At 34.6% G+C, this 27783-nt stretch overlaps 2 protein-coding genes across 2 annotated transcripts in view; one reads left to right on the forward strand and one right to left on the reverse strand.

Moving 5' to 3' along the window:
* Positions 1 to 299: 299 nt before the first annotated feature.
* LOC123554556 (metalloreductase STEAP4-like) overlaps positions 300 to 27783 on the forward strand; it is a 36468-nt gene continuing 8984 nt past the window's right edge. The window contains exon 1 of the mRNA XM_053548051.1: positions 300 to 420. The gene's annotated coding sequence lies outside the window, so the exon portion shown is untranslated. The remainder of the gene's footprint in view (positions 421 to 27783) is intronic.
* LOC128558508 (uncharacterized) lies at positions 11789 to 22285 on the reverse strand. The gene is made up of 6 exons (XM_053548053.1): positions 22233 to 22285; positions 16229 to 16331; positions 14217 to 14353; positions 13383 to 13534; positions 12307 to 12419; positions 11789 to 11900 (listed from the first exon to the last, which is right to left on the reverse strand). Exons 2-6 carry the CDS (start codon positions 16302 to 16304, stop codon positions 11806 to 11808), a joined length of 573 nt encoding a protein of 190 aa, XP_053404028.1. The 5' UTR covers positions 16305 to 16331; positions 22233 to 22285; the 3' UTR covers positions 11789 to 11805.

The raw sequence follows: 27783 nt of genomic DNA on the forward strand, positions 1-27783 counted from the left end.
AATTTAACATCAATAAAATGAAGTATTTTAAAATCCGACTTTGGAACGTTAATGAATACCGACCACCGCTGTTCTTTCAAAATAAGAGAGAAAAAAAGATGTTTAAGGAAGTATTCAAAATGGGGATCAAAAAGTTCAAAGTATTACTAATAAGCCCATTAAAGATTTGCAAGATACAATTTCTTCCTGATCTGACACGTGAGAATTTCAGATAGATTCGTAAAAGAGGTTTGAAATCTAGATGACGTAGATAAAATCCATACTACCCAAGAACAAAAGTAGATCAACCACTAAACCGAGATTGCGTGTGTCTATGCATTTTGCATTTTTAAAAGATCGTATTTGAACAGTCAATATAGGGATAGTGTTGGATTTATACAATCCTAGTTACTTTTTGGAAAAATTTCCCACGTCTGGTCGGTATGTACAATGTATTTCTTTTATTTTGTGTTTCAAACATTTTGATGGGAATTGTTCAGTTAAGGTTAATTATTTTCCATCATTACAAGTAAATCAGAATTTCAAACTTAAAATTCAATATAAATAATTTTTGTGATATTTTTAATGATAAAGCCTCAATTAATATATAAATGAGCGGCCTCCGTTGCCGAATGGTTAAGGTCGCTGACTTCGAATCACTTGCCCCTCACCGATGTGGGTTTGAGTCCCACTTGGGGCGTTGAATTCTTCATGTTAGGAAGCCATCCAGCTGGCTTACGGCAGATCGATGGTTCTACGCAAGTGCCCACCCGTGATGGAATAATACGCGGAGGGGCACCTGAGATTTTCCCCCACCATTAAAGCTGGACAGTCGCCATATGACCTATAAATGTGTCAATGCGACGTTAGACCCAACAAAAACAAAAACAAATAATATGAAAATGTTCACTGAAGATAAACTATATCATAAGAAATATTAAACATTTAGAAATGTTTTAAAGGTCAAGCAACAAAACATGTTCCATTACGAATTATTATAGTAGCTCTACCTTGATCTGCAATGCATTGTTCAGTTTGAGTGAATTTTGCCAGGCCTGTATCCCGCGAGGAGCTTGCTGAAATGCATGACAGCCGAATGCATCATTGCAGGTCAAGGTACGGCTTTAATGAACCTTTTATTATATGCATACACCTTTCTTTGTGTTATATCAGCCGAAATTGATTGTAATTTTAGGCAAATCCTGAGACTGAAAACTTGTGAAACAGTGAACATTTCTGACGCCCGAAAGGTTGAGACGCCATCATTACGTCATTTATCATAAGTAAAAGAAGTAGTTTAGCCATTGAATATTTTACGTATCCGGTGGAAGTTGAAAACAATGTTTAGTATTCTTTAGGCGGAAAAACATGTATTTCAGACAAATTCGTAGGTATAGACATGTTATGGAACAATTTACCAGTTTTTTTGTTGTTTTTTTTTTTTGTTTTTTTTTGGTTGGATTTAACGTCGCACCGACACATGATAGGTCATATGGCGACATTCCAGCTTTAATGATGGAGGAAGACCCCAGGCTCCTCCGTGCATTATTTCATCAAGAGCGTGCAACTGGGTAGAACCACCGACCTTCCGTAAGCCAGTTGGATGGCTTCATCACATGAAGAATTCAACGTCCCGAGTGGGACTCGAACCCACATCGATGAAGGGCAAGTGATTTGAAGTCAGCGACCTTAACCACTCGGCCACGGAGGCCCCTGCGCGTGACCTCTGACTATCGACCAATTCAAAGGCGAGATTGCATAAAAATGTGCCCGTTGTCCCAAGTATATAGGATAACAAGCTTGAATTCATACTCGGTTATCTATGAAATATATTATATACAATAACATACGGATCACAGCATCCATATCTAATAATCTTTGACTGTTAATTGCTTTCATTTATTTATAAATATATACTGTTTTGGTTTTACTATGATTTCATTTTCAAAATAAAACGATAGACGAGAAAAAATGTAATGAAATATTTAAAAAGGCAATTTTTAAAAATAAAAAATGAAAGGGAAAAACAAAAGATCCAAGGCCCTGTGATTTGACCGTCCAAAAATGCCTCAAAGACAGTAATTTAAAAATCTATCAAAATTCCACTCATCATTTTTTAATTTGAAAGCTGTGGTATTATATTTTTTTGCTTCCAGACGGGAATCGCGGAATTTTTAAACTTTGCCTGCAAATTTTGCTAAATAAATGGCCCGTTTTTTAAATCTGGGCAAAAACCATTTTTTTTTTAAAGGGGGTGTTCACTGAAAATTTACGTGAATACGAACAGGAGATTGATCAACCTGACTTGGTCTGCACGGTCGCAAAGGCAGAATTACTTGCCGCCGGGGAGGCAAAGGGTTATTTGGGTCCGGGCCCCAATACAAAAGGGACATTTCCCTTAATCGAATTAAGTGATGTTTAATTTGAAAGTCTGGCGATATATCTGCTGATTTAAGCCCATAAACTAAACTTTAAAATGATAAAGGATGGGGGGCATCGCCCCAAAAAGCTCCGTGTATAAATGGCCGTAAAAAACGAAAATTTAGCATAAAATGCTGTTCCTGTCACTTTTGGGAGGTTTTTTAACAGGACGAAACAGTGTTTACAGAGAATTCTCGCGCTCGGTGCTGTTAAAACACTTTTTTTTTTTTATGAGTTCGTGGCAAAGCGAAACCAATGGAACCCAAAACGGATATTTCAGAAGAAATGACGACAAGTAAAAAAAACGTAGACATTTTCCCCGCATTTCATGGAAATTAAGACGTTGGGGGTAAAATAAATTCTTTTTTTTTGTTTGCTCAAAAGTCCTTTTTTATGCTGTCTGAAAGAACTTCTGCTACCCCAACTTGCCACCCCTTTTTCCTTGTCCCCCTCCCCACCCCCCCCCCCCCCCCCCGCCACCCCCCCCAAAACCCCCACCATCCCATCCCAAAATTTTATAAGTATTGTCCGACGTTTCTTTAATTTTGCATTTTTTTTTTAATACTATTTTTTTTTAAAATTTTAAAAAAATAAATTTTTATTGAAATTTTCCTCTCTTCAGATTTAAAGATGAAAAAAAAAAACCGAACCCTGGGATACTTGGCACTGGGGGAATTTTTCCCCGTGTCTTGCCCGCGTTTTTTTATCTGGGTATGAGTATTATGGGGCGACGCCGGGAAAAAACACATATTTTTCGGGCTGAATTTTTTGTAACTTAGACTAAGACTACTGGGAAAAATGTTCGAATCAGTTTCAATGTTTTCTTGGCCATCCCTGCGGAAAATTTTTAAAGATTATTAGGGGGATGAAGAAAACTAACGGCAAAAATTTTTGTGATGTTCAACGGGTAGGCCCAAATAAAAAGCAAAATTTTAATGCAGAATATTCCCCGCATAACCCCCAACCCCATTTTAAAAACGTTTAACGTCATTTCGTTCGCTTGGAAAAAGATTACAACACGAGCAGCCGACGTACTTAGTAGCAACAATGATTTAGCCCGGAAAAAGATTTTAATATTGCTCGTTTATGAATTTTAACCCTTTGGGCTTGGTAAAATTTTTTGTCCCGCCAAATTTAAAAACCCCTTTGTTACCAAATTTTTGATTGGGGAAAACCTTTTGGAAAAAAACCATTGGGTTTTTTTTATTTTTTGGCTGCTGTTTTCTTTTTATTCTTTATTTTGTTGGCAGACGGGTATAAAGCGGGGGGACCAGATAAAATTTTTAAAGGGTTTTGAAAAAGCCTTTGTTGCCGGGAATCCCCCTGTTTTCTGTGACATATTTAACCCAGCACTTGCAGCAAATTTTTTATATTAAGGAACCCAAAAAACCCCCCCGGGTTTGGGAGGATGGTTAGACAAATGGCGAAAAACCCGGGAAAACCTTGGTTGATTTAAACCCCATTGATTCCCAATCCATGTTCTTATGTCGACGTTAAAAATTCGGAAAATCGGTCGGGTACCATTCCCCTCAAAAAACTATACCATTAAAAAATGTCTCGAGGTATTTAATTAAAAATTTAACTGGAAGACAAGGAAAGGGAGGGTCATGTTACCGGATTTTTAATTTTCTATCTTTGTTGGGGTTTTTTTTTTTACTTTGGTCTGTCCAAACCATTGAAATTTGGGGGAAAGGGCTTTGTGCGTCGAAATTGGCCCTGGCTTTTTTGTTCCCGGGTTTTTCAGTGTTGGGAAGGGCATACCTGGGTGGCTGAAAAATCCCCAAAAGGAAAAACAAATCCATAACATTTTTGTCCCCCCTTTTTCTTCCCTGGTTTCTTATGGGTTTTAAACTTTTTTCCCCAAATTTCCCTTCGTGATGGAAAAGGTTTTAAATAAGTTAGAAAAGGGTTTGGGAAAAGGAAGAAAGCGGTGTCAAGCCAAATGTTTCCCCCAGAAGAAAGAAAAATCTTGGGGCGAATTTCTAAAGACGGGCCCCGAAACCAGAAGTGGGCTAATTTTTAGAGGGATACTAAAAAATGGTTTCATTTGATGAAAAAAGGTGAAAGCCGTGTTGTCAAGATAAAACTTGAATTAATTTTTTGTTTAATTTTTGAAGGAATGTAATTGGGCAAATTGTGTATCTTCCCCAAATTTTTTACATATAACATTTTTTGAGTAAGGGGTTTTTCCAAATGTGTTGCAAATTGAAATTTTTTTTTAATAAAAAAAACTTCCCACTTTTTTTTAAAAATTTTTTTAAAAAACAAGTGCCCAAAAAATACGAAATGGGGTTGGTTGGGAAATTTTGTTAAATTTCAAAAGTTTATCCCTGCACAAATTTCCAGAAAGAACCTAAAAATCCGTAATGGGGAAAAATTAAAAAAAAAATTTCCCCGCAAAGTTTGCTTTTTGTGGTATTTTGAGAAACCCTTGTAAAACGTAAACTACAAATTTAAAGTTTCCCCGATAATTTTGGTACTATTTATAGTTTCGGTAAAAACCCCTTTTTAGCATTTAAAAGTAACAAACGCGAAACCAGTATTTGGGTTTCTAAAACCCCAAAATTTGAAAAGCTGTTTTTTTTTTTTTATCGTTTTTTTATGCGCCTTTGAGGGTCGTGATCACGACCTTATTTCATACTGTGTTTACCCCCCGTAAATTTTCGTGACGCCCTTTAAAATTTATATAGGGCGTTTGTTATTTTAAAAGCGGTTTGTTTCGGGTCGGGGTGGTCCCCAAGCCAACTTTTTGATACTTAAGGCCCCCCAAATGTTGGAATTTATAATTTTAAACTAATAAAAACAGCGGGAATGGACGAAATTTAATACATGCTTTCCCCCTTTAACTGGCTTAAAAAAAAAAAACTTTTTCACAAAAAGTTTCGTTGCTTTCAACCGAATAAAATATAGAAAATAGATAAAGTCTTAAGAAATTAAACGGAGAAGACAAAGGATAAAAAATTGACAGTTATTGGAGTTTCTGGTTTTGAGTACACCCTCTTTGAAATTTTTGGGGAACTTTTTATGTTGGTGTAGTTTTTCCCGGGGTTGGCGGGGTCGGTATTCCCTAAAACTTGTAATGAAATTTGCCGGGGTGATTTCCCTGCTCGATTAAACTTTTAGGCAAATGCAAAGTTTGATTGATTTGAAAAACAAAATGGGTCTATTTGCAGTAATTTTAACCCAAAAAAGTCCCCGAAAACCGTATTTTTTTTAAAAATTTTCACGGAAAAATTTGAATCTTTGTAAAGGTAAAAAATTTTTTTCAAGAAAATAATGATTTTTTGGTTTGGGTTCCAACGGAAAAAGTTTAAAGGGGAATTTTTTTGAAATTCGCAAAATTTGAAAAACAATTTGGGGGAAAAACCCGCCCGTATGAAAGAATATTTTTTAAAAATTTTTTCTTATACGCCAAACCAAAATTTTCAATACTTTTTAAACCCCCCCAACCCCCGAAAAATCTTTTTTTTCCCGATCTTTTTGTTTAAATTAGCCAGTATTGTCATGTTTTTTAAAAAAGGAAAAAATTTTATAATAATTTAAAAAAATTTAAAAAATGTAGACCGGGAAAAAAAAAAAAGATTAAGCTTTTCATCGAAAATTGCACTCGCTTTAGCGGAATGAAATTTCGTCCCAAAGTCGCTCAAATTTTCCCCGCAGAAATTTGGCCTAATTTCCCAAACAAAATTTGAAAAAAATTAATTATAAATTTTGCATATCAAGCCCGTAAAAAAATTAGGGAAAGGGGGCTAAACCATTTTGCAGGGTGCCTTATTTTTTAAACCCTGTTAAAAATGTTATTAAAAGTTGGAATGATGGAAAAATCGTACGGCGGAAAAATTTTGTCTTTTGAAAAGAGCCAGTGTGAAATTGAAATTTTTAAAATATTTTGATATTTTAGTTCGGCCTCACTGGGTTTGAAATTTCATGTGAGGAAGTAAATTTTGGGGGGTTTTCCCAGACGCAGCCTTTTTATGAAATCAGACGGGGGAGCAACCCGGGGTTTTACCTAGTAAAAATTTCGGGAAAAATTATGTGAAACCCTTTTATTCAAAGAAAGAAATAAAAATGTTGGGTTTTTTAACCCTTTAAAATTAAATTTTGCTAGTGTTTCCAAATTTAAAAACATATAAAATGTTAAAAGAAATTTTCTTTTGTCAAAGTCAGCATGGGGTATGCATTTTTGTGTATTTATATTTGTTTTGTATTTGGGGCCAAAAGGGAAGGTAAGCTGATTTTTGCTAATAAAATTTTTTGTTGATGGGTTTTTGTTTTTTAGTTCCCGGGGTTTAAAATTTTTAAATTAAATTTTAAAACTATATATTTCTATAATATAAAATAAATAAAAGATTCAGACCAAATTGGAAAACAAAAACCACGGATTAAAAAACCCTTAATATATACTTCAATTTGTAATAAAATATGTTAAAAGGGAAAAAAAAAACGAAAAAGAATGGGTAAGCGGGATCAAAAAAAAACCCCCTTTCATATTTTTTAAAAAAACTTTAATTTGCAGCTAACTCTTTATTAAAAATAAAAATGTTTGGGGTTTAAAAAATATGTTTGCTGCAACTTGAAGGGTTTGTAACGTAGCCGGGCCTTGTTTTTGAGGTTGTAACATCAGTTAAGTGTGGAAAATATTCAAAAAGTTGACCGTTTTTAGGAAAACCCCCAAATGCGTTAAAAATGGATTGCATTTCACACTTTTTAAAAAGAAAGATTATTTTTTTAAAAATTTTGTAAAAAAGAAATTATTTTAAAACAATAACCCCGAATGATTTTTAAAAAGGGTGTTTTTAATTTAAAATTTTGCGTTTTCCCTTTTTTAAACCTGAAAAAAATTTAAAAGTAAGGACACAAAAAGTAAAACAAAGTCTATAAAGATAATAAGTCAGGTTAGATTGAAGATACCGTTGGGAATAACGATAAAGAAAAAGGCCCGTTGGTGTTCCAAAATAGGTCGCAAAAAAAATAAATGAACCAAAACCGTGCCCGTTAATTACAGTATTTTTATCCCTTGTTTTTTTATTTCAACCTTTTTCCCCAAAATTCCCCGGGTTTTTTTTAAACCCAAAAAAATTTTTAAAACCCCATTTTCTTTTTGATTGAACCTCTGGGCGATTTAGTGATTGGGTTTAAGGATGTAGAAAGGGAAAAATTTTTTATGAAATTTATGTGAAGAAGCTTGTAAAGGGTTTTTTTTTTCCCCCAATTGGGGTGTAAGGGAAAATTTTAACCCAACCCAAAAGGTGGGTAAAGAAATTTCCCCCTCAAAAAAACCCCAACCCCCTTGGCCAAACCCCTCCCCCTAAATTAAGGTACAAAGGCAAAAACCCCCCCCCAGGAATGGGGTTGGGCCGGGGGCTATTTAAAAACCCTTTTAGGGATTTGGCCCTCCCAGCACTTTTGGGCAGCTGATTTTCTTCGATATATATAGAATTTTCTGTAAACTCCCAAAAAAGGGGAAAAACCATTAATCCCTTGTAAAGGGAGGCAGGTTCTTCTTTTTTATTAAAATTTTTAACTAAAAAGAATTTTCTTTGTTTTAATTTTCAAAGCCCTTGGGTTAATTTTTCCCCCTAGATGTTTTTTTTCCCAGATTGCGATTTTCCCAAAAAAATGGGATTAAATTGGGGGTTTTTAAAAACTTGTTTAAAGGGAAAATTTCGGCCCCCCCATTTATCAAAAAGACGATACCCTTTTTAACAAATTTTTCCTTTCCGTGTGTAAAGGGCGGAAAAAGTAAATAGTCCCGGGCCCCGGTTAGGGGCGGTGCTCTACCGCCCGAGCTAACCGGTGAAACCCAAACCCAACCCCCCTTTGTTAACCAATCCGAAACGGAACATTGAGGATAAGAGGGCCCGTTAAACAGTCAATGTTAAAAATTTTAAACGATATGGGTGAACAAAAAAGTTTTGGGGTCATAAGTCTAAAAATTTTAAAATTAAAAAGAAAGGGATCATGGATGTTGGGCTTTTATATGTGTTGTATTTTTTTTTGATCTGCTGAAAAAGAAGGTCGTTCCCGAATGATTTTCAAAAATGACTATTTGGGAAAGGGGAATATAAAACATTAGTAAGGTCCCCATTTTTATTATTTAAATTCTAAATGTTCCTTAATTGACAAATTTTGTAAAGGGTTTTTCGCCTTTCACAAAAATTCACTGTAAGTTACGTAAAGGCCCGTGTCATTAATTTTTTGTACTAAGAAATGCCCCCCCGTTGTCTTTGATATCACACATCCCTTTTATATGGTGATTGCCCTTTTACGGTTAATGGGCCCCAAAAAAAACAAAAGAAAGTTACATTTTAAAAAATTTTTTTTTTGGAAACCTTTTAAAAGCGTATTCAAAAATGAAAAAAGTAAATTCAACCCAAAGCCAAAGGACAAAACTGCAGCTGTATAGGGGCAAATGTCAGATGGATTTTCCCGTGAGGGCAATTTTTTTTTGCTACAAAAGAAAGCCCGGTCAGAAAGGTTTTAGGACAAAGGTCAAAGGGGCCCCAAAACTCCCTTCCCCAAAAGGAGGGAATGAAAAAAGAAAATATTTTTAACATTAACTTTTTAACTTAAGTATAATTTTTCATGATTGAGAAAAATCAATTTTTAATTTTAATGAGAAAAAAATGAAGAATTAAAAAATAGGAAATTTCCCTTTCATATGCCCTTTGAAATTTGGAAAAAAGGGCTGCAGGGGGGTGCCCAAACTTTAAGATTTAAAAATGCAATTTTAGTTTTGGAAATTAAAAACTGAAAATTTTAGATTTTCGTTTTATTGGCGAAAGTTGATACCCCTGTTTTTAAAAATTTAAAAATAAATAGCGTTGGTTTTTAAACATTTTTTTAAAGATTTCCCCCGTATGATTTTTGCCCTTGGGAAAAACTCTAGTAAAGAGGAAAAATTAAAAGCCTTTGGGGTTTTTTTTAAAATTTACATTTAAAAATTTGGAAAAAGGGTTTTTAGAAGCTAGAACCGCGTTTGAAAGGGGGGCCTGCGTGTTAAGGGTTGGCTAAGTCGATAAAACTTTTTACCCTACCCCTTTGCACTATTTTAAAATTTAATTTCGGACCCTTAAATAAAACGAACCATAATTTTGGGGCTATATGAAAGTCTATATTCAAAAGCCCGTTTTCTGGGTTATAAAATAACCCGATGGGGAATACGGGTCAGTCAAAAAAAAAAGTTTGCTGTACAGTGATTAAATACCCTTTAAAAAATTGGGTGGCAGGTCAATAGTAAAATTAATGGTTTCATGCCCCTGGCAATAGCTTTGAAAAATTTTACTAGAAAGCAATTAAATAAATGTATAAAAGTAAATTTTTGTAAATTTTTTATCCCTAATTGCAAGTAAATCGAAAAAATAACTAAAACCCTTTAAACCCAAATTTTAACTGTTTATAGCAGTTGGACCTTTTGCTCCGTAAAACAATTTTTTTGAAAAAGGTTTTTAAAAACTAAATTGTTGGGAGATGGGAATGTTTTGTTCCCGTCATGGCGTGTTTTTCCCCCGGAACCCAAAACCCGTCCCGTAAAGGGGTTTTAACCCGCTTTTTGGTAAAAAACCTACAGTCTTGATTCCCGGGGCGGATTTTTTTGAATTGTCGCCTACTTTCCCCTCTTTTTTGGGAACCCGCACATTGAGTCTGCAAGAAAATATTTAGTTTTTACATTTTTTTTAACTTTGTAATGCTTAAGTATATTTAGCTTTAAAACCCGGGGATGGTGTACCTCGTTTTTAAACCCTTTTTTAGTTATGAATTTTAAATTTAAACCTTTAAAAAAAATTTAAAAAAAAGTTAGTCCCTTCCAAAAAAAACCCCAAATGACGGGCATTGCGCCCCCGCTTGAAAAAGTTCACAAGGGCACAAACTAGATTTTTGACCCTTTAAGATTGAAACCTGCAAATAGTTTGTAATTAAAAAACTGACCCTATTAACATTAAAAAAAGGAAATAAGGGCGGGTTTTCTTTCTGTGTTACCTGAAACGTGGGCTTTTGAAAGGGCATAAAGAAAATTTTTTTGGAATTTCAATTTCGGATATACAAAAATTTTAGGGCGCGAAATAAAAGTCGGAAACAAAGGGTAAGATTTTTATTTTTTTCGTTGCAAAAAGTTGAAGAAGGGGAAAATTGACGTAATTTGAAAATTAGGTGTATGCCCCCATGTAAAAAAATATTAATAGTGTCTTTAACAATCCCCCTTACTGCCACAAATGTCTATTTTTTAAAAATGACAAATAAATTTAATTTTTCGTTTTGTCATGGATCGTGGAAAAAAAATCGGGTTTTTTTACGTCGCAAAAGGGGCGAGCCGCTTGGGCAGGGGGCCCCCTTAGATCACATGTCAAAAAAACTTTGGGCGTTGTTTTTAGAACTTGAAAGCTTCAAATTTTTGCCGACCGTTCCTTTACCGGGGGTTTTTCTGTAAAAATTTTTTTATAAGTTCAAATGGGTTCCCTGGCAATTTTGTTAAAAACAAAATAACCTTTTTATGTTTTTTATAACCCCGTTTTTTTTTTATTTTTAAAAAGGGTACAGTAAGTGACTTAAAAATCAAAGGGTTTTGCTAAAGATTTTTTTAAAAAATTTTTGTTTAACCCTCGGTAAAGGAAACGTTCATGTCGGCCCTAAAATTAAAAAAATTTTTTAAAATAAAATTTAATTTTCGCTTGATGCTTTCCCCTAGGGAAATGGATTTTAACGAAACTATTTTTTTTGCCTCTTTTATTACTTTTATTTAGTCAAGTAAAAATGTAAAAGTTATGTACGCCCATTTTAGAGTTAAAATTTTTCCAAAAATATGAATATTCATGTTTTCCCTAAATTTTATGTTTTTAAATTTTTTGGTATTTGAAAAATTTTTTCCCCGTGCAAACAATTTTTTTTCGATCATTTTTGTAACGTTGCGATTTTTTTTCAAAAAAATATTCTATACTGGGTTTTCCCAAAACCCCCCCAAATTTTTTTCCTTCCTAATGCTTTAATCCCAAAAACGTAAGCCTCGACTTGTGTTTTCGAACATGAACCCAAAACGTTTTTTACATGCTTTAAAATTTCAGCCCTTTTAAAACTGCAAGCCAGTAGGTTTTTCACGTATGTTTGGGTGCAGGGAAAAGTTTTCGGCCCCCACCTTCGTTTCATCCTAAAAATTTTCCCCCTAGCCAGATATTTCTATCCGCATCTCCAGCGAGATATTCTTAATAAAGCACATACAACCTATGCGGAGTGCATATTGTCCCTCACTACTTCAGTGAGACTGCAAAGGTTTAATTGAAATGCCTGTGACCCTTCTCAAAAAGGTCACTTGAATCTGATACTATTTGTTCAAAATATCAATTCATATAAATAAAATACTATTGAAAGCTTCTAGCTCGTGTCTAAGCAAATGAAAACAAATGAGAACATTTACCCTCCGCTGGATATGAGGTCGACTTTTTCCGCCAGGACATAGCTGGTTCCAGGACTGGCTGTGCACTGGGTTACTTCTAGAGTGTACTCCACTGTAATGCAAATGATATATCCCACAGGTAATGCCACAATTCAGTTTGTAACTAGATGTATATCCATAGGACATTAATGCCCCCACTTTTCCCTTTACATGGTTTCATGACTAGGTGAAATATTTTTAAAATATAGTTTACTTTTAAGCCACTTGTAAAGCATCTGAAACCTCCCTTCGGGCGAATGTTTGTTTTATTTTTTTACGCCAAGTCTTGGTTTATCATAAAGAATATACCAAGCTGTGCTGTTCATAATAAGTAGGAAAAACTTTCAAGACAAATTATGTTCAATAGAAAATAACCTATTGTTATACAACAATAATTTGTTTCTTTCATTTTAGGAAAGAAATCGGGTTGTGTAAGAATGGACGGAATAACTAATAAATCAAGAAAGAAGACTGTATACCTGGGAAAGTGATTGTCCACGTGATTTGATCCCCGACAATTACACTGTAACTGCTAAGAGCTGAAGTTACGTTGTAGGACGGGTCAACAGACTGCGTCTCGTCAATGGTCAAGCTATTGACAAATGAATAGATTAGATATTGAAATTGAATATTCAATATGAATTTAAATTACGTAACAGATATAATGACCTAAAATGTTTGATTAAAACAAAGGACAATGACCGCTTATCTATAAGTTTCTGCGCGTTTTATGCTAGAATAGCGTTAACACATGTTTGCTTCCTGCTAAAACTTGTGTTTATAATACGAAGAAAACAGAAACATGCATTATGCCTACAATACACGATACCGTATATTGTATAATAGGGTGTTATAAAAGTATTTACAATTTTCTCCAGTATACATCAAAGCATTAAAACATCCCATGCATGCAAAAGTATATACTTAGAAATTTGATATTGTTAAATATATGCCGTTTCACTCTGCACACTACGGTGGCATAGAGGGGACATAGGAAATATTTTATTTATCACGTGCGCACCTGTTAGTTAACACGTGCGAACGTGTTAATTAACACGTGTGCACGTGATAACTATCACGTTGAAAGTCATGTGTTAAATTCGAAACAATTTTTGTAAGCAGCTAGTGCGCTTGTTTATTTCAAAATTCAACTAGTGTACAATGTGCAATTTCTTAACTTCAAAAGCATATATGCAGCCTCTTTAAATTTCTCATTTTAAATTTAGAAAAGTATACTAGCGGAAAAAAGAAACTGTGCATAGGTATAATATGCTATAACTTAGTAGGTATATAAGAAATCGCAAAAAAATTCAACAGGGTTTTATCTGACCTTTATTTAACACCAGCTCAGTTGATATGGTTATTACATCAGCAAATGACCGAGAGGGATACACAGCTTACCTGTGTAAAATTTCAAGCTTTAATTTATAAAATTGAGCAATACATGAACATTTTACACATGCACAGTTTCTTTTTTTCCGCTAGTATATAAACGGAATGTGTATGACTAAAGTAAACTATGTTCCGTTCGGTTTTAAGTTTGGAATTTCCTTACTTTGCCGAAAATATTTCGCTAACGTTGTGCATGTTTCCTGCTACTGGGATCTCATTGCACGTAACTTTTACTGCATTCACGGTCTTTCCCCCATGCAACCCATACGTCTCCATGTCAGAATAGGAACCGTACGTGACTAAAATTTCTGAATCCTGTATAAGTGAAAAATACACGTGGATGAATCTCTTTAAACAGAAGTAACGTCATGACATCATTTAGCAAAATATACGTAGAATAAAGCCTGAACACTGCATACGGAAATGAAAATCATTTTATGAATTAATGGCCGTCTGTGAGTGAGAACCATGGTCATGAACGGGAAAATGCACCAATCCATTTCAACCTAAAACATACTTTTCGGAAAACGGGTACTATGCTTATTGAACAATAAGTAATTTATCTTCCATTGTGCACCAGTCCCATTGTGTCAATATTATATATCACAGACACTCCGCATATTTTATGCTTTCGTCAACGTTACAGAAAATACTTGGATGAACTTCCCTAATGTATTTCCGGAGAGATAAATACCACTTGTTCAATATGTATGTATATAGTACACATTTACCTGGCTGAAATGAGTAAGTACATTTTCACGTTCATGGCCATGGTTCTTAACGTATACCAAGGAGTAGGGTATAACATTTTCAGTGTTTTTTCTTTTCTTTCTGGTCTGGTGCAAGTGCTCCAGAGGCAATACTCAACTACTCGTAGTGTAACATTTTTTATCTGGTAGTTTTCTGCCAAACGTTTTCTGAAAATGTCATTTGTTCAGAAAGTTCTGTTAGGGAACTGTCAGATAAGTCTTAAAACTCTAAACAAAAAAGATCTTACTTTTGAACAGCCCGAAATTGAGATCGATGTTCCTGAAGCCGTTACATTGCATTGAGTGGAATTCTGCATGGCGTAATAGTAAGAATTTGCAGGAAAACCGGAAATTTGAACATCGTCGTTCGAAGTGCAGTCGTAAGCTGAAAAAAATGTAAAAGTAGCAAACTGTAGAATACTTAAATGCACAATTGGCACAGCTTTATCAAGACAATTGGGTTCAACATAGTTTCAGTGACGGCAGAGTGTTGAAAACTAAACACTAATAAGAAGAAAGTTTGGCTATTTTTTTTAACGGACCGAAACTATTTAAATTGTAGATTTTTTACTGAAAAATTACGTCACAGTGACAAATGACGGAATAAGCATGTGATGTAAAGATAATAGCAATATATTGTACGGAAATGCAATATCTAGCTACACCCAGAAGTATCGCTGCTTTTTAACCCGACTTTTCCAAGAAAATGTAGAGCTATTACACTCGTTCGTTAGTATCCGCTTCTTGGTCTATGCTAGTGACGACTTATGTAACAACTAATGAGAATGTATTGATTGAAACTTAAGGGAAATATTCAACATTTGAACTAATTAAAAGTATGAACTGGTGAAAAAAATATGAAAATCGGACTACAAACAAGATATGACAATTTAAAAAACATCACTAATGAAACGGCAGCTATATTGGGCACAGTGACATCATTATTCTTTCCTAATGTACAGATTACCAAATATGTTATTTATGGCAAAATTATGTTGAAGTAATGACGGAGCTTAAATTCAAGGTTTACACTTTTACACAGAACTAAAAGTTTAAAACATTATGTGATGCCCTTCAAAGTAGGAGTTTAGTTATTCACCGATTTATGACATTTGGAGCATAGTGACATCATCATTCTTTCCCCCTTCAAAATTTTGTGTCGATTCGCCGTAAAACCCAACTCACTTTCAAAATCATACCCCTTTTTCCACTTGACAATTTGTGGTATGTAAGCTGGTAACGGGAAAAGGATTGGCACTTCACACACTTGCTCACTGATCATCTGACATGCAGTGCACAAGTTCTATAAATCTAATTTGCATTTTTACAAAATTATAGCCCTTTTTCAACCTGGCAATTAGTAAGTTTTTGTATGTAATCTGGTATCTCAGTGTCCACTAATGGGAACGGATTAAAATATCACATACTTGTCTACCGTAACTGATGATCTGACATGCAGTGCACAAGTTCTACAAATCTAATTTGCATTTTTACAAAATTATAGCCCTTATTCAACATGGCAATTATTAAGTTTTTGTATGTAAGCTGGTATCTCAGTGTCCACTATTGGGAACGGATTAAAATATCACACACTTGTCTACTGATCATCTGACATGAATTGAACAGGTTTCGTAACTGATTTGCATTTTTACAAAATTATTCCCCCTTTTTTTACTCCTAGTTATTCAATTGACAAGGCTGTTGAATAGTCGAGCGTTGCTGTCCTTCGACAGCTCTCGTTATTACTATAACTTCATTTGTATCAAAGGGATATTTGCCCGAATGTTTTAGCAACTGCAGCCATTCAAAAAGACATGGCTCTATTCATTTGCATGGTACTTTCGAAAACACAGTATAGCTTCTCATCTGCATCTTTTAGTGAAATATTCAATTTTTCTAAATGCAACATATTACAGGCAAGCGAGGTTTTGAACAGCGGATGTAAGCATTTCAATTTACGGACCTCTGAATCAAGTACGCGCAAGAGTTATCTTTCCTGTGCTTATTGCTACAATGTATCCGCATTGATAACGAACCCTTCCAGAACTAAGGTAACCGAGTACCTTTATATATAATATTGAAACATATCTTTGAAAACTCGTGGAATGAGCAGGCAGGCAGACTTGACAGACGGAAGGTTACTCGGTATTAGGGAAAAGACCTATACGGCAAGTAGATCTCGTTTTAGAAAACACCTACTTAAAACTAACATCCACGACATATCAGGGTAACAACAAGGTTTCCATTTTTGTATACTTACTCAAACTGGGAGGAGCAACTACTGCTGACATAATGGCACATAAAACAAACACCCTTATACACATGGATGAGTCCATTCTCGTCTTTTGGATAATGTCTGAAATCTGAGTTAAAAATAGGTAGTAAATATTCATATACACATACACATCCATGAAAATGAATTACTTTGAGCCCATATGATAGAGGAAAAATGTTGATTCCATACTAGATATATATAACGAAGGATTACAAAAGGATTACAAAAACACAGGGAGCACGGCTGCACGAGTACAGCACGATATCATTTGTGAAAAACGCGCCACATAATAACTGTATTCTTTTCTATTTCCATAATGGTAATAGATTATTTGCATGCAAAAATTGAGAAATATATGTATTTAGTTACAAATGGATGGCGACATGTTAGGACAAGACAATATGTTTAAAGACCCACCACGAGCTAGTGACCTACTGTTTTTCTCCTACAAGAGGAATATCACATGACAGGTGGAAAGCTTTGGCCCTCCCTGAATTAATATGTTTTCACAACTTCATCTACAAACTTTTTTACAAACAGTTTGATCTAAACTCAGCTTAAAATATCAAATCTGTTCTTAATGCTACATTCATCCAATACAATGTTTAGAAATTAAACACATTGTTTTGGCCTTATATATGTCACAGTAAATTTGTTAGGTACTTGTACTTCTCACTTTTTTCATGCAAATCATATATCATTACCATCATGGAAATACAAAAGAATACAGTTATTTTGTGGCGCGTCTTTAAGGTACTTCCGAAATCTTGAATTCAGAGTGACCTTCATTTGTGGTGTGAAAATACAGTGAACCAAAACTTTCAAATGCCGCTGTTCCATAGCACAAGAACAGCTCAGTTTGCAAGACCTTAACTAAAAGTAGCTGTATAAAAAGTAAAACTGAAATTTAGAAATAAACAAAGCAGACAGTTTACCTGTAATTTTCCAAATTTTCGGTTACATTTATAAATCCTTTTCAATTACTTTATTAAAAATTCATGAATGGCAAAAGTTGGTTCAAAGTTTCAATTAATGCACAGGAGAATTGTCTTACTGAATAGAACTAAACTTATTACAAAATCTGTTTTCAAATCTGACCACTGCATGTATTAAAACGAAATTTTCAGCATACATACAAGTATTTCAGCATACATAAAAGTAGTGCAATGTGTGAACAAGATTTTTTCTATGTATGGTGTACCAAACTGCCTAAAATTGTAAGACTTAATGTGAACAAGATTTAGCAACGATCCAAAATCCGTTTCAAGGATTGTGCAAGTTTAAGAAAGGTTTAATTTATTAAACTGGAATTGATGTACTTACGCGCTGCTTATATCACGGAAAAATCGGTGGAAATGGAATTTTCGGCACTTTCTGCGGTACCGAAATTACTTAACGTAACTTTCTCACACATACGTAATTGTTTATTTATAAATTATATGAACAATCGAAATATTTGCTTTATCACGATATATGCAAATATTGTTTCAGGCAATCTTGAAACATTGGGCCACTGTATTTCCGCATACTGGTCCGGGACAAGTTAGATGTGTACAGTGATTCCTTATTACATGTTTCATGCGTCGTAAACTAACCAATTTTGACTTAACGATGTTTTATACAATTTGAGAATTTATGCAGGATGTTTTTAAAAACACAGTGAGAATAAATCACAGAAAAAATGTACAGCCAAATATGTTCGAAGGTAATACAACTTGTATACAATTGTAGATAACTACGAAACAAACAAAATGCAATCAGTTGAAGTTTTCGCGCAAAAACCTGATGATTAAAATCAGTAATACCTCAAAAGTACTTTTTTTATATCTTGGCTAAAGAGTGATATTTTTTCATAGATTTGAAACTGATAATAAATGAGTATTGCAATTCCGGCATAGAAATGGACACTGACTTTATATTACTGCGGTGCTGACAGTGGAAGCAGCGGTTCAGTACTAAGACTGCAGTCTACGAAACCAAGGATCACGAGATCTTCATCTGATTGTAATTTACGAACATTGGGATCAGTGTCTAGTATACACCTGAAAATAATAGACTTGCTATTTGCCGAGTGCACACTTGCTTTCTATCGTCGTTCATATAGAGTAGACTTTGAAATATTCGTACATATGCATAATGTCATAACCACTTCTTTAATGTGTGTTCTCTGAAATTAACAGGTAACTGGCTCAACTGAGACACCATACTTTAAAGTAAATTCAGTTTATTTACCACAAGGTTCAAAATGTACGGGAGTCTCGTGATAGTACATGCCTTTAAAGCCCTGCTCCCGTCTTAACTTTTAACCTTGAATTGTCACTTAAAAAGCATGAAAATCCTGACTATGAACAGTGACATCTGTCAAAATAGAGTATATTTTACATATAATTCTATATGAAATACCTGTGGTTTTGCGTGCTAAAGTGTGGCACGTGGCCGTTAACTGTTACCTATTGTAATCATGGGTTGCATACACACAATAGAATTTGAATAGCCGCGGAGCAGGGCTTTAATTTCACATGGTTGAAGTGTAAACAAATAGTTAAAATTGCTTCGTTTTATTTCTCACGGAAAAGTTCGGACCGTTTTTGATATTGGAATAATTATAGAACATATATGCATTTAAAGTTGCAAGTTGATTGTTTTCTACAGGACGTAAAACTGAAGCAAGTAAGGACTTACACTTTTTCAGCAATTACCCTCAGGTGAACTTTGACATTGTATACAAAGAAAAATCAAGTTTTGTGTCATCTTGAAATGCGTTGTTCGGCTTAAACATTTAGTTCCCGGAATAGTTCTAAACTGGTTTATTTTTGGGATTTTTGTTTTATTTATATATTCAACACAATGTGTAATATTTCCAGATTTTGAAAATGATTGAAATTGAACTTTATTTTAGAAAAAGTTCCGATCTTTCATTAATATTTTGCTAGCGGATGCTTACAAATTTTAAGTGAAACGGCTTTCTTGTCCAAGTGTGGTGTGTAAAGCGAAATACTATGTTTACACATTGCATTCATTCTTTAAATGTAAAGGATCGGTAACAGATAAAGAAGATCTGACATTGCAAAACTATACTAATTGGATATCTCTAAACATGAATAAGGAGACATATATATTTCATTAAGGAAATCTGAGGTAAAAGTACAATCATATTTAATTCCCTGAAATAAACATGGCTGCGAAATGTTTTAGAAAACTGCACGAGCTTAGCGCATTAGAATGTTTAAAGGTCCATTACTAAAACCCGAACGAGTATTATATGAAAACCAGAGTTTGTAGCTGAGACTTCCTATTTACTGAAAATATGGCCCACTGCATCGGTTCTGACCAAATAGTCATGAATATGTTCAAGAATAACTAACAAATAAACAAAAAATGTTGCCTATGTCAAACCGAAAGTATGCTTTCCGACTGCTTACGAACCCGTCGAGCATCTTCGGACTTTTTCGGAAGAATCCTCCGAAACGGAAAAGTTCGGACCGTTTTTGATATTGGAATAATTATAGAACATACATGTATATATATTTAAAGTTGCAAGTTGATTGTTTTCTACAGGACGTAAAACTGAAGCAAGTAAGCACCTTTACTTTTTCAACAATTTCCCTCAGGTGAACTTTGACATTGTTTACAAAAAAAATATCAGTTATGTGTCATCTTGAAATGTGTTGTTCGGCTGAAACATTTAGTTTCCCGGAATAGTTCTAAATTGGTTTATTTTTGGGATTTGTTTTATTTATATATTCAACACAATGTGTAATATTTCCAGATTTGAAAATGATTGAAATTGAACTTTATTTAGAAAAAGTTCCGATCTTTCATTAATATTTTGCTAGCGGATGCATACAAATTTTAAGTGAAACTGCTTTCTTGTCCAAGTGAGGTGTGTAAAGCGAAATACTTTGTTTACACATTGCGTTTATTCTTTAAATGTAAAGGATCGGTAACAGATAAAGGAGATCAAACAGTGCAAAACTATACTAATTGGATATCTCTAAACATGAATAAGGAGACATATATAATTATTTCATTAAGGAAATCTGTGGCAAAAGTACAATCATATATTTAATTCCCTGAAATAAACATGGCTGCGAAATGTTTTAGAAAAACTGCACGTGTTTAGCGCATTAGAATGTTTAACGACATTTTCTTGAAAAAGAAACGCTCATATGCACTATTTTGGCATTTCTTTGATTTGGAAATACATATTTTGTAGCAGTTTGGGTTGCATACGATACAAAAATTTTGCACCACATTTTCACTGATTTTCTTCCAATGTACTGTGGAGAGAAGGTTCAGCGTAGCTTTCATGCTATCAAATTTACCTACATATATATCATTTCAAGTTTTATCATTTATTTTTTGTGTTCTTGTATTTCCAAAGCTGTTATTTTACACATGAATTTCTAATTTCAATTTGCAGAATATCCTTAAACCCACCACGACCTGGTGACCTACTTTTTCCTCCCACATAAACTTCGTGCAAATTATTCTAATAATACTGGTATTATACAGCTATTCTACAATATGACAGGTGGACAATTTGGGCCCTTCCTGAATTAATATGTTTTCACAACTTCATCCGCAAACTTAATTCAGTTATTCTCTTTTCAGCATAGTTATTTAAGCATAGAATAATAACTATCTTACACTGTAGAAACAAAGTGTGGTCTAAATTCACCTTAATACATAAAGTACTGTGCATACTATTATATTAACTTAATAATTTATTTACACATTAAACACATTGCCTTGGCCTTATATAAGTCACTGTCAATTCTTTCCCATTTTCTTCATGCAAAGCATGTATAATTGCCATCATGGAAATACAAAAGAATACAGTTATTTTGTGGCGCGTAAACAAAGCAAACTAAATAAAAGACGACGCGGAGTGAGAGTAGGGTTGGAATGAATATTAATTACTAGCAACAATGAAATGAGCCGCGCAATGAGAAAACCAACATAGTGGCTTTGCGACCAGCAGGGATCCAGACCAGCCTGCGCATCCGCGCAGTCTGGTCAGGATCCATGCTGTTCGCTAATGGTTTATCTAATTTCAATAGGCTTTGATAACGAACAGCGTGGATTCTGATCAGACTGCGCGGATGCGCAGACTGCTCCGGATCCATGCTGGTCGCAAAGCCACTATGTTGGTTTTCTCATGGCGCGGCTCAAATAAAGTAACTAGTATCTTATTATTTGTCGTGTAATTGTTCCGGATGTAGCACTTCTAAAATTGCAATGGATTTCTGTTGCATGGCAACGAAAGAATGCCTGTAAACCCTGTCTAAAGACGTGCTACCATAGGGTCACCGTGGAAGCGCCGTAACATTGTTAAATAATTTCTTAAAATGAAACGGAAATCTATAGAGCCTCAAGGAAATTAAATTTCCATAAGCCTTTAAATTTTGTATTAAAAACAGATGAAACAGCTATCCAAATAGAGGTTATGCATAAGTATTTGGTTAGAAAAGCGTTACTTTTAATAGTATACATGAATTATTACAGTTGTAGTCATAAAAGAAGGTACTCAAAAATAGAGAACAAAACTTTCTACTTTGTGCATCAATATTCAAACCTTTGGCAAATATTAGAGATAACAATTATGGGAAATAATATTTAACACGAAAACAATATATTTTAGGTTCTTAACGTAAAAAAGTGCCACATGAATTATCAAGGCAATTATGGAAATGAACTCTTCGTTAGCAACAACTGTTAAATATTAAAAATTAATACTGTTATTTTGGTCAGTTCTAACTCCACGCCAAGTACAAGATCGAAACAGCGGACCTAGTGTAGGTTTTACAACGAGACACTTGTTTATATATGCTTAATGTATTTCCTAAAACATCCATACAAATCGTTGTATTACATTTAGATTTGTTCAATGTACTTTCAGTTGCATTATTTATTAAATCACCCTTGATGTTGTAAAAGTCCACAACTGCGCATTGTTTAGATATCAAAATCAAAGAAAAGAACTTACCTTTACTGAGCAGCTGTCCCGTGTGTGGCTACAATGTGATTGACATGTCAGTTATATAGACAATTTTTTCCCGCAAAAAAAAACTGCATGACTTTCTCACATATCACGTAAAATTGATGCAAACTTAAATGAAAAGGCCAAGAGAACTAATTTTGTGTTTCAAGTAACTTTCACATAATGCTACGAATTGAGAGAGACAAAGAGAGAGAGGGAGAGAGAGAGAGAGGGAGGCTATTTTTACTAAATAGACATGTTGAAATTTTTTGCACAACGATAAAAAATGTTTGTAACTTAATTTAAAGGTCAAATGCTATATAATGCTATATATGATATTAATTATTTGGTGTGTTAGTGACCCTCGGCAGAAATATATTGAGTCGGATGATAAAAAGGGGACAAGGCGTTAACCGACTGTGTATATTTCCGTGACGGATCATTAACAAACCAAATAATTGATTTGTTGTATCGACCGCTTATTTTTTAGCCTTAACCGATGACCTTCCACAGAAATATAGAGGGTCATCATGTGATCATTTTTTTAACATTAGAAGATGTTAGAACTTTGTAACAAGTAAAACAAAGTGTCTTTGCAATACGCTTTCTTGATGCCAAATACTATATAACTATGTAAGCAGGCATGGATTTCGAAAGCTTTACGCTAATTACCTCGATAATTATTGCACTTTCTCACTAGTTGTTGAATCTTACGTTACCAGTTTTATCACTGATGTTCCGTAATGGCACTCGGCGATTTCCGTATGATTACGTATTTCCCGTTAGGTAACCGGCATTCTCGAAATACGTATTTTGCCGGGTGTCATTAAGAGACAACTGACTTAATCTTTTTATTTGCTACCTCATTGTCTACAAGCCTTTCTAACACGACCCGATTCATTTTCCTATTAAACAAAGAAGGCTGAAAATTGTGTGTTATTACACAACATTTCATTTTTCTGACATTATAGTTATTACGTCATAGCGTCAAACGGCATAGCAGCTCATCGGAAACAAAACCAACAGAAAACAGGCAAATATTTAATGGATGACGTCAAGTATGTACTTTAAAATCCTTGGTAACGTGCTAGAATTGAAATAATATATCTCATTTAGTGATTTGGTCTTGAAAAAAATAATTGTTTGTCGTTCAGATGCGTATTATTATATCACTCGCACGAAAAGAGATATATTATTTCTTAGGTAAAACTCTATGTTCACAAAGTACAGTGGGAAACAAACAGCTTATATGTTTTTACTTTGGCCTATTTTCTGTCTCATAACACGTAAATTGCACGATAAAAACGTGACTCAGGTTTGAAAAGGCGGGAAGCAGTATTGTTAAAGGGACTAACCCACACATTTTAGGTGAAAATAATTGTTCTCAAAAAATCCATAAGAAGTGTGAGTACTCTGAAATTTACTTGTGGTACAAATATAGTGACATATAAGATTTTCGCGAGATATTCTTAGAAGTAACCAAACATAGTAAACCGTTGTAACGCTTTTGAAATAAAGCAGAAAATTTTCATTCTTCTTGCATTTAAAAAAATTAACAATTATTTTCAAAACAATGTTGAAATTCTGTCAGTCTCTACATTGAAGAAATATGGTCAGTTTTAAAGGTACTCGCCCGCATGCAGTTTGGAAGAAATTTTCAACATGTTCAGTTCCACCAAGTTTGGCATAAGTACACTGAAAAATGAAAAAGTTGGTGAAAAAAAAAGTTAGTATTTTTTTTTTAATGCAAGAAGAATGTAAATTTTCTGCTTTATTTCAAAAGCGTTACAACGGTTTACTACCTTCTGTCCAATATTTTTGGTTATTTCTAAGAATATCTGGCAAAAATTTTATATGTCACGAAGTTTGTACCACTAGTAACTTTTAGAGTAGTCTACCCACATTTTTTATGGATTTTTACGAGAAAATATGTTCGCCTAAAATGTGTGGGTTAGTCCCTTTAAAGATGTGCCACAGAAAAGGTGTATTCTTTTGTATTTCCATGATGGTAATTATACATGATTTGCATGAAGAAAAAGAGAAATACATGTATCCAGTCACAAATTGACAGTGACATATATAAGGCCACGATAGTGTGTTTAATGTCTAAACATTTTCTTAAATTAATGAAGCAGTATTCACAGTACTTGGTGCATTAAGTTGAGTTTAGACCACACTTTGTTTATACGGTGGAAGATAGTTGTTGATCTATGTTTTAAAAACTATACTGAAAAGGGACTGACTGAATAAGTTTGCAGATGAAATTGTGAAAACACAATAATTCACGGAAGGCCTTAAATGACAACTTCTTGTGGTATAGCCGTATTATCAGAATGATTTTCACGAATTTCATGTGGGAGAAAAAAAGTACGTCTCTACGTTGTGTTGGGTCTACTGTTTCCCGCCTTTTCAGACCTGAGTCACGTTTTTATCGTGCAATTTACGTGTTACGAAACAGAATAGGCCAAGGTAAAAACATATAAGATGTTTGTTTCCCACTGTACTTTGTGTACATAGAGTTTTACCTAAGAAATAATATATCTCATTTCGTGAGTTGTCGCTGAATAAAATCGTCGTTTGGAGTTCAGATGTTCTATCACGAGGGCGCATCCCGAGTGATATCATAATACGCATCTAAACGGCAAACAATTATTTTATTCAAAACCAAATCACTAAATGAGATATATCATTTCGATTCTAACACGTTACCAAGGATTTTAAAGTACATACTTGACGACATCCATTAAATATTTGCCTGTTTTCCGTTGGTTTTGTTTCCGACGAGCCGCTATGCCGTTTGACGCCATGACGTAATAACTATAACGTCAGAAAAATGAATTGTTGTATAATAACACACAATTTTCAGCCTTTTGTGTTTAATAGGAAAATGAATCGGTCGTGTTAGAATGGCATGTTGACAATTAGGAAGCAAATAAAAAGATATTAAGTTAATTGTATCTTAATGACACCCGGCAAAATACGAATTCCGAGAATGCAGATTACCTAACGGGAAATACGTAATCATACGGAAATCGCCGAGTGTCATTATGATTCCATGACTTTAAGAAAAGTTTGCAACATCCGCGATAAAACTGGTAACGTAAGATTCAACAACAAGTGAGAAAGTGCGATAATTATCGAGGTATTTGAACTGAAAACATCCGGGTTGAGACTTTATTTGCTGAGTATACTTAAGCATTGGCACCATGGCAAATGCACTGTTCTGTACGTTACAAAAGAAGAAGAACCAGTTTGTGAAATTTTGCACGTTGCAAAAGTCAAAACTTAATTAGCGTAAAGTTTTCGAAATCCATGCCTGCTTACATAGTTACATAGTATCTGGCATCAAGAAAGCGTATTGCAAAGACTCTTTGTTTTACTTGTTACAAGGTTCTAACACTTTCAATTGTTAAAAAAAAACGTGATGACCCTCTATATTTCTGTGGAAGGTCATCGGTTAAGGCTAAAAAATAAGCGGTCGATACAACAAATCAATTATTTGGTTTGTTAATGATCTGTCACGGAAATATACACAGTCGGTTTACACACCCTTTTTATCATCCGAAAATATTCACAAACCAAAAGACATATTTGAAATTAATCATTGAAAATAAATTTCCTATAAAACTATTGCTCAAAGTAATATCAGCAGGGAAACCAATATTGATTATCGGATAATTTTCAAGGGGGGACAACCTACTATGATAAGCCTGTCAAATATGATAAAAGCTGGGGATGTTTCGTTTCTCAAAATAACGTGCAAGTCATTTACAATACCTGAGTTTGAACTTTCAGTTTGCTTTTTAATCGTCTTATTTACATTTTTACTTCCTTAGTGTTTTCATTAGCTAAATTCTCCAATCGTTTCCCTTCATTAATTATCTACTTCCTTTTCGCAATCTTTTCATTATACTGCGTTCACGCCTGTACAAAATTTCGTGTAGACCGTCAGGGGAGGTACCTAGAGTCACGGATTGTGACTAGGTTTTGACCTACATTTTCAAAGAATGGTGGTTCGGAGGAGTTCCGTCTTACCTGTTAAAATTGCCTGAGTGGTTGTCCGCATCATCAAAACTCAGCGAAAGAGTTTCGTCTATTTTCATCTATAGCCATGTACATTGAAAGACATAACATTACAGGACTCAAATTCATTAACGTTAATCTTTACCATGCTGGACACGATTGATTCTGCCTTTGCGACCAGTGTAGACCATGATCAGCCTGCACATCCGTGCTGTCTGATCATGATCTGCACTGTTCGCCATTCAGTCAGTATCTTTTTGGAAAGCACTGTTGAGCCGTATACTAGTATGTCACAGTACGAATATATAACACGAGTGAAAAATTCGACCGAATATATCACACGTGTGATGTATTCGATTGATAATAGCACGCACATAAAACGTAGATGATACATAATACGTGATATATACGTTGGACGTTGATTTCCAAAGGCACCCCAAAACGAATATCTCACATGCAGAAATGGGCAAAGAAAAACGAAATTTTCAACGAGTATATCACATTTTCATCAGTTTGGGGTTTTAAAATAATCAAATTTTATTGACAAATAGATTCTGCAAATTCTAGATTGATACGGCCGACTGTATCGACCCGATCGTTCCCAAAACATTGTTAGGGAACTGGACTAGTGAAGGCGGGATGATTAGTCTTATGTCTTAATTTGTATAAATGTTTAATCAATTGCCGACCAAGGGGTTCGAAATGTTACCGACTGCGTTCGTGCGACCGTCGGGTGGCGGTCGTGTTAACACTGACATGAAATTGGGAAATGGTCGGTAACTGATCGAGCTCGATTAGCAAGAGGTCGGAGAGTTCGTTATATGTCTGCTTTGATCGGCAATGCTCAGACTTTTTATCTGATATTTTTGATAAAGTTAAAAACTGAGTAGGGTCGGTTGGCAAGGGTTCTTAAGAAATAGTGAAAAGAACATGTAGCAATCGACTCTCGATCGTTTAGAAACTGCCTTGATCGGAAAACGATACTCGATTGCTGTATGAAATCGGCACCCGATCGATGCCATATTCTGTCCTTATTTGTTCTAACTACCACTACCACCACCACCACCATCAAAACTATTACCTCTACCAACACCACAACTACTACCACCATCATCACCATTACTACAAATAATACCATCACCACCACTACCACCACCTCTACTACCACAACCACCACTACTACTACCACCACTCCTACCACTATCATTGCTACTACTACCACTACCACCACCACTACTACCAGTACAACCACCAACTACCACTACCACCACCAGTACTACTACTAGGCACCACTACAACCACTGCTACTACCACTACCACCACTTCTACTACTACCACCACAACTATCACTACCACCACTACTACCATCACAACCACAACCACTACTGCCTTTTGAAATTTCTTTGTTTGAAATTTCTGTCATACCGCTGATCACCACGCCGTTCCAAACAGTGACGTCATGATAATAAAATACGTTCTAAATTTATTTTATGGACTGCCTGTTTCTTTCCTATGAGACAGCATGTGTTCATTC

Source organism: Mercenaria mercenaria, chromosome 7, assembly GCF_021730395.1.
Source record: "Mercenaria mercenaria strain notata chromosome 7, MADL_Memer_1, whole genome shotgun sequence".
Lineage (NCBI taxonomy): Eukaryota > Metazoa > Mollusca > Bivalvia > Venerida > Veneridae > Mercenaria > Mercenaria mercenaria.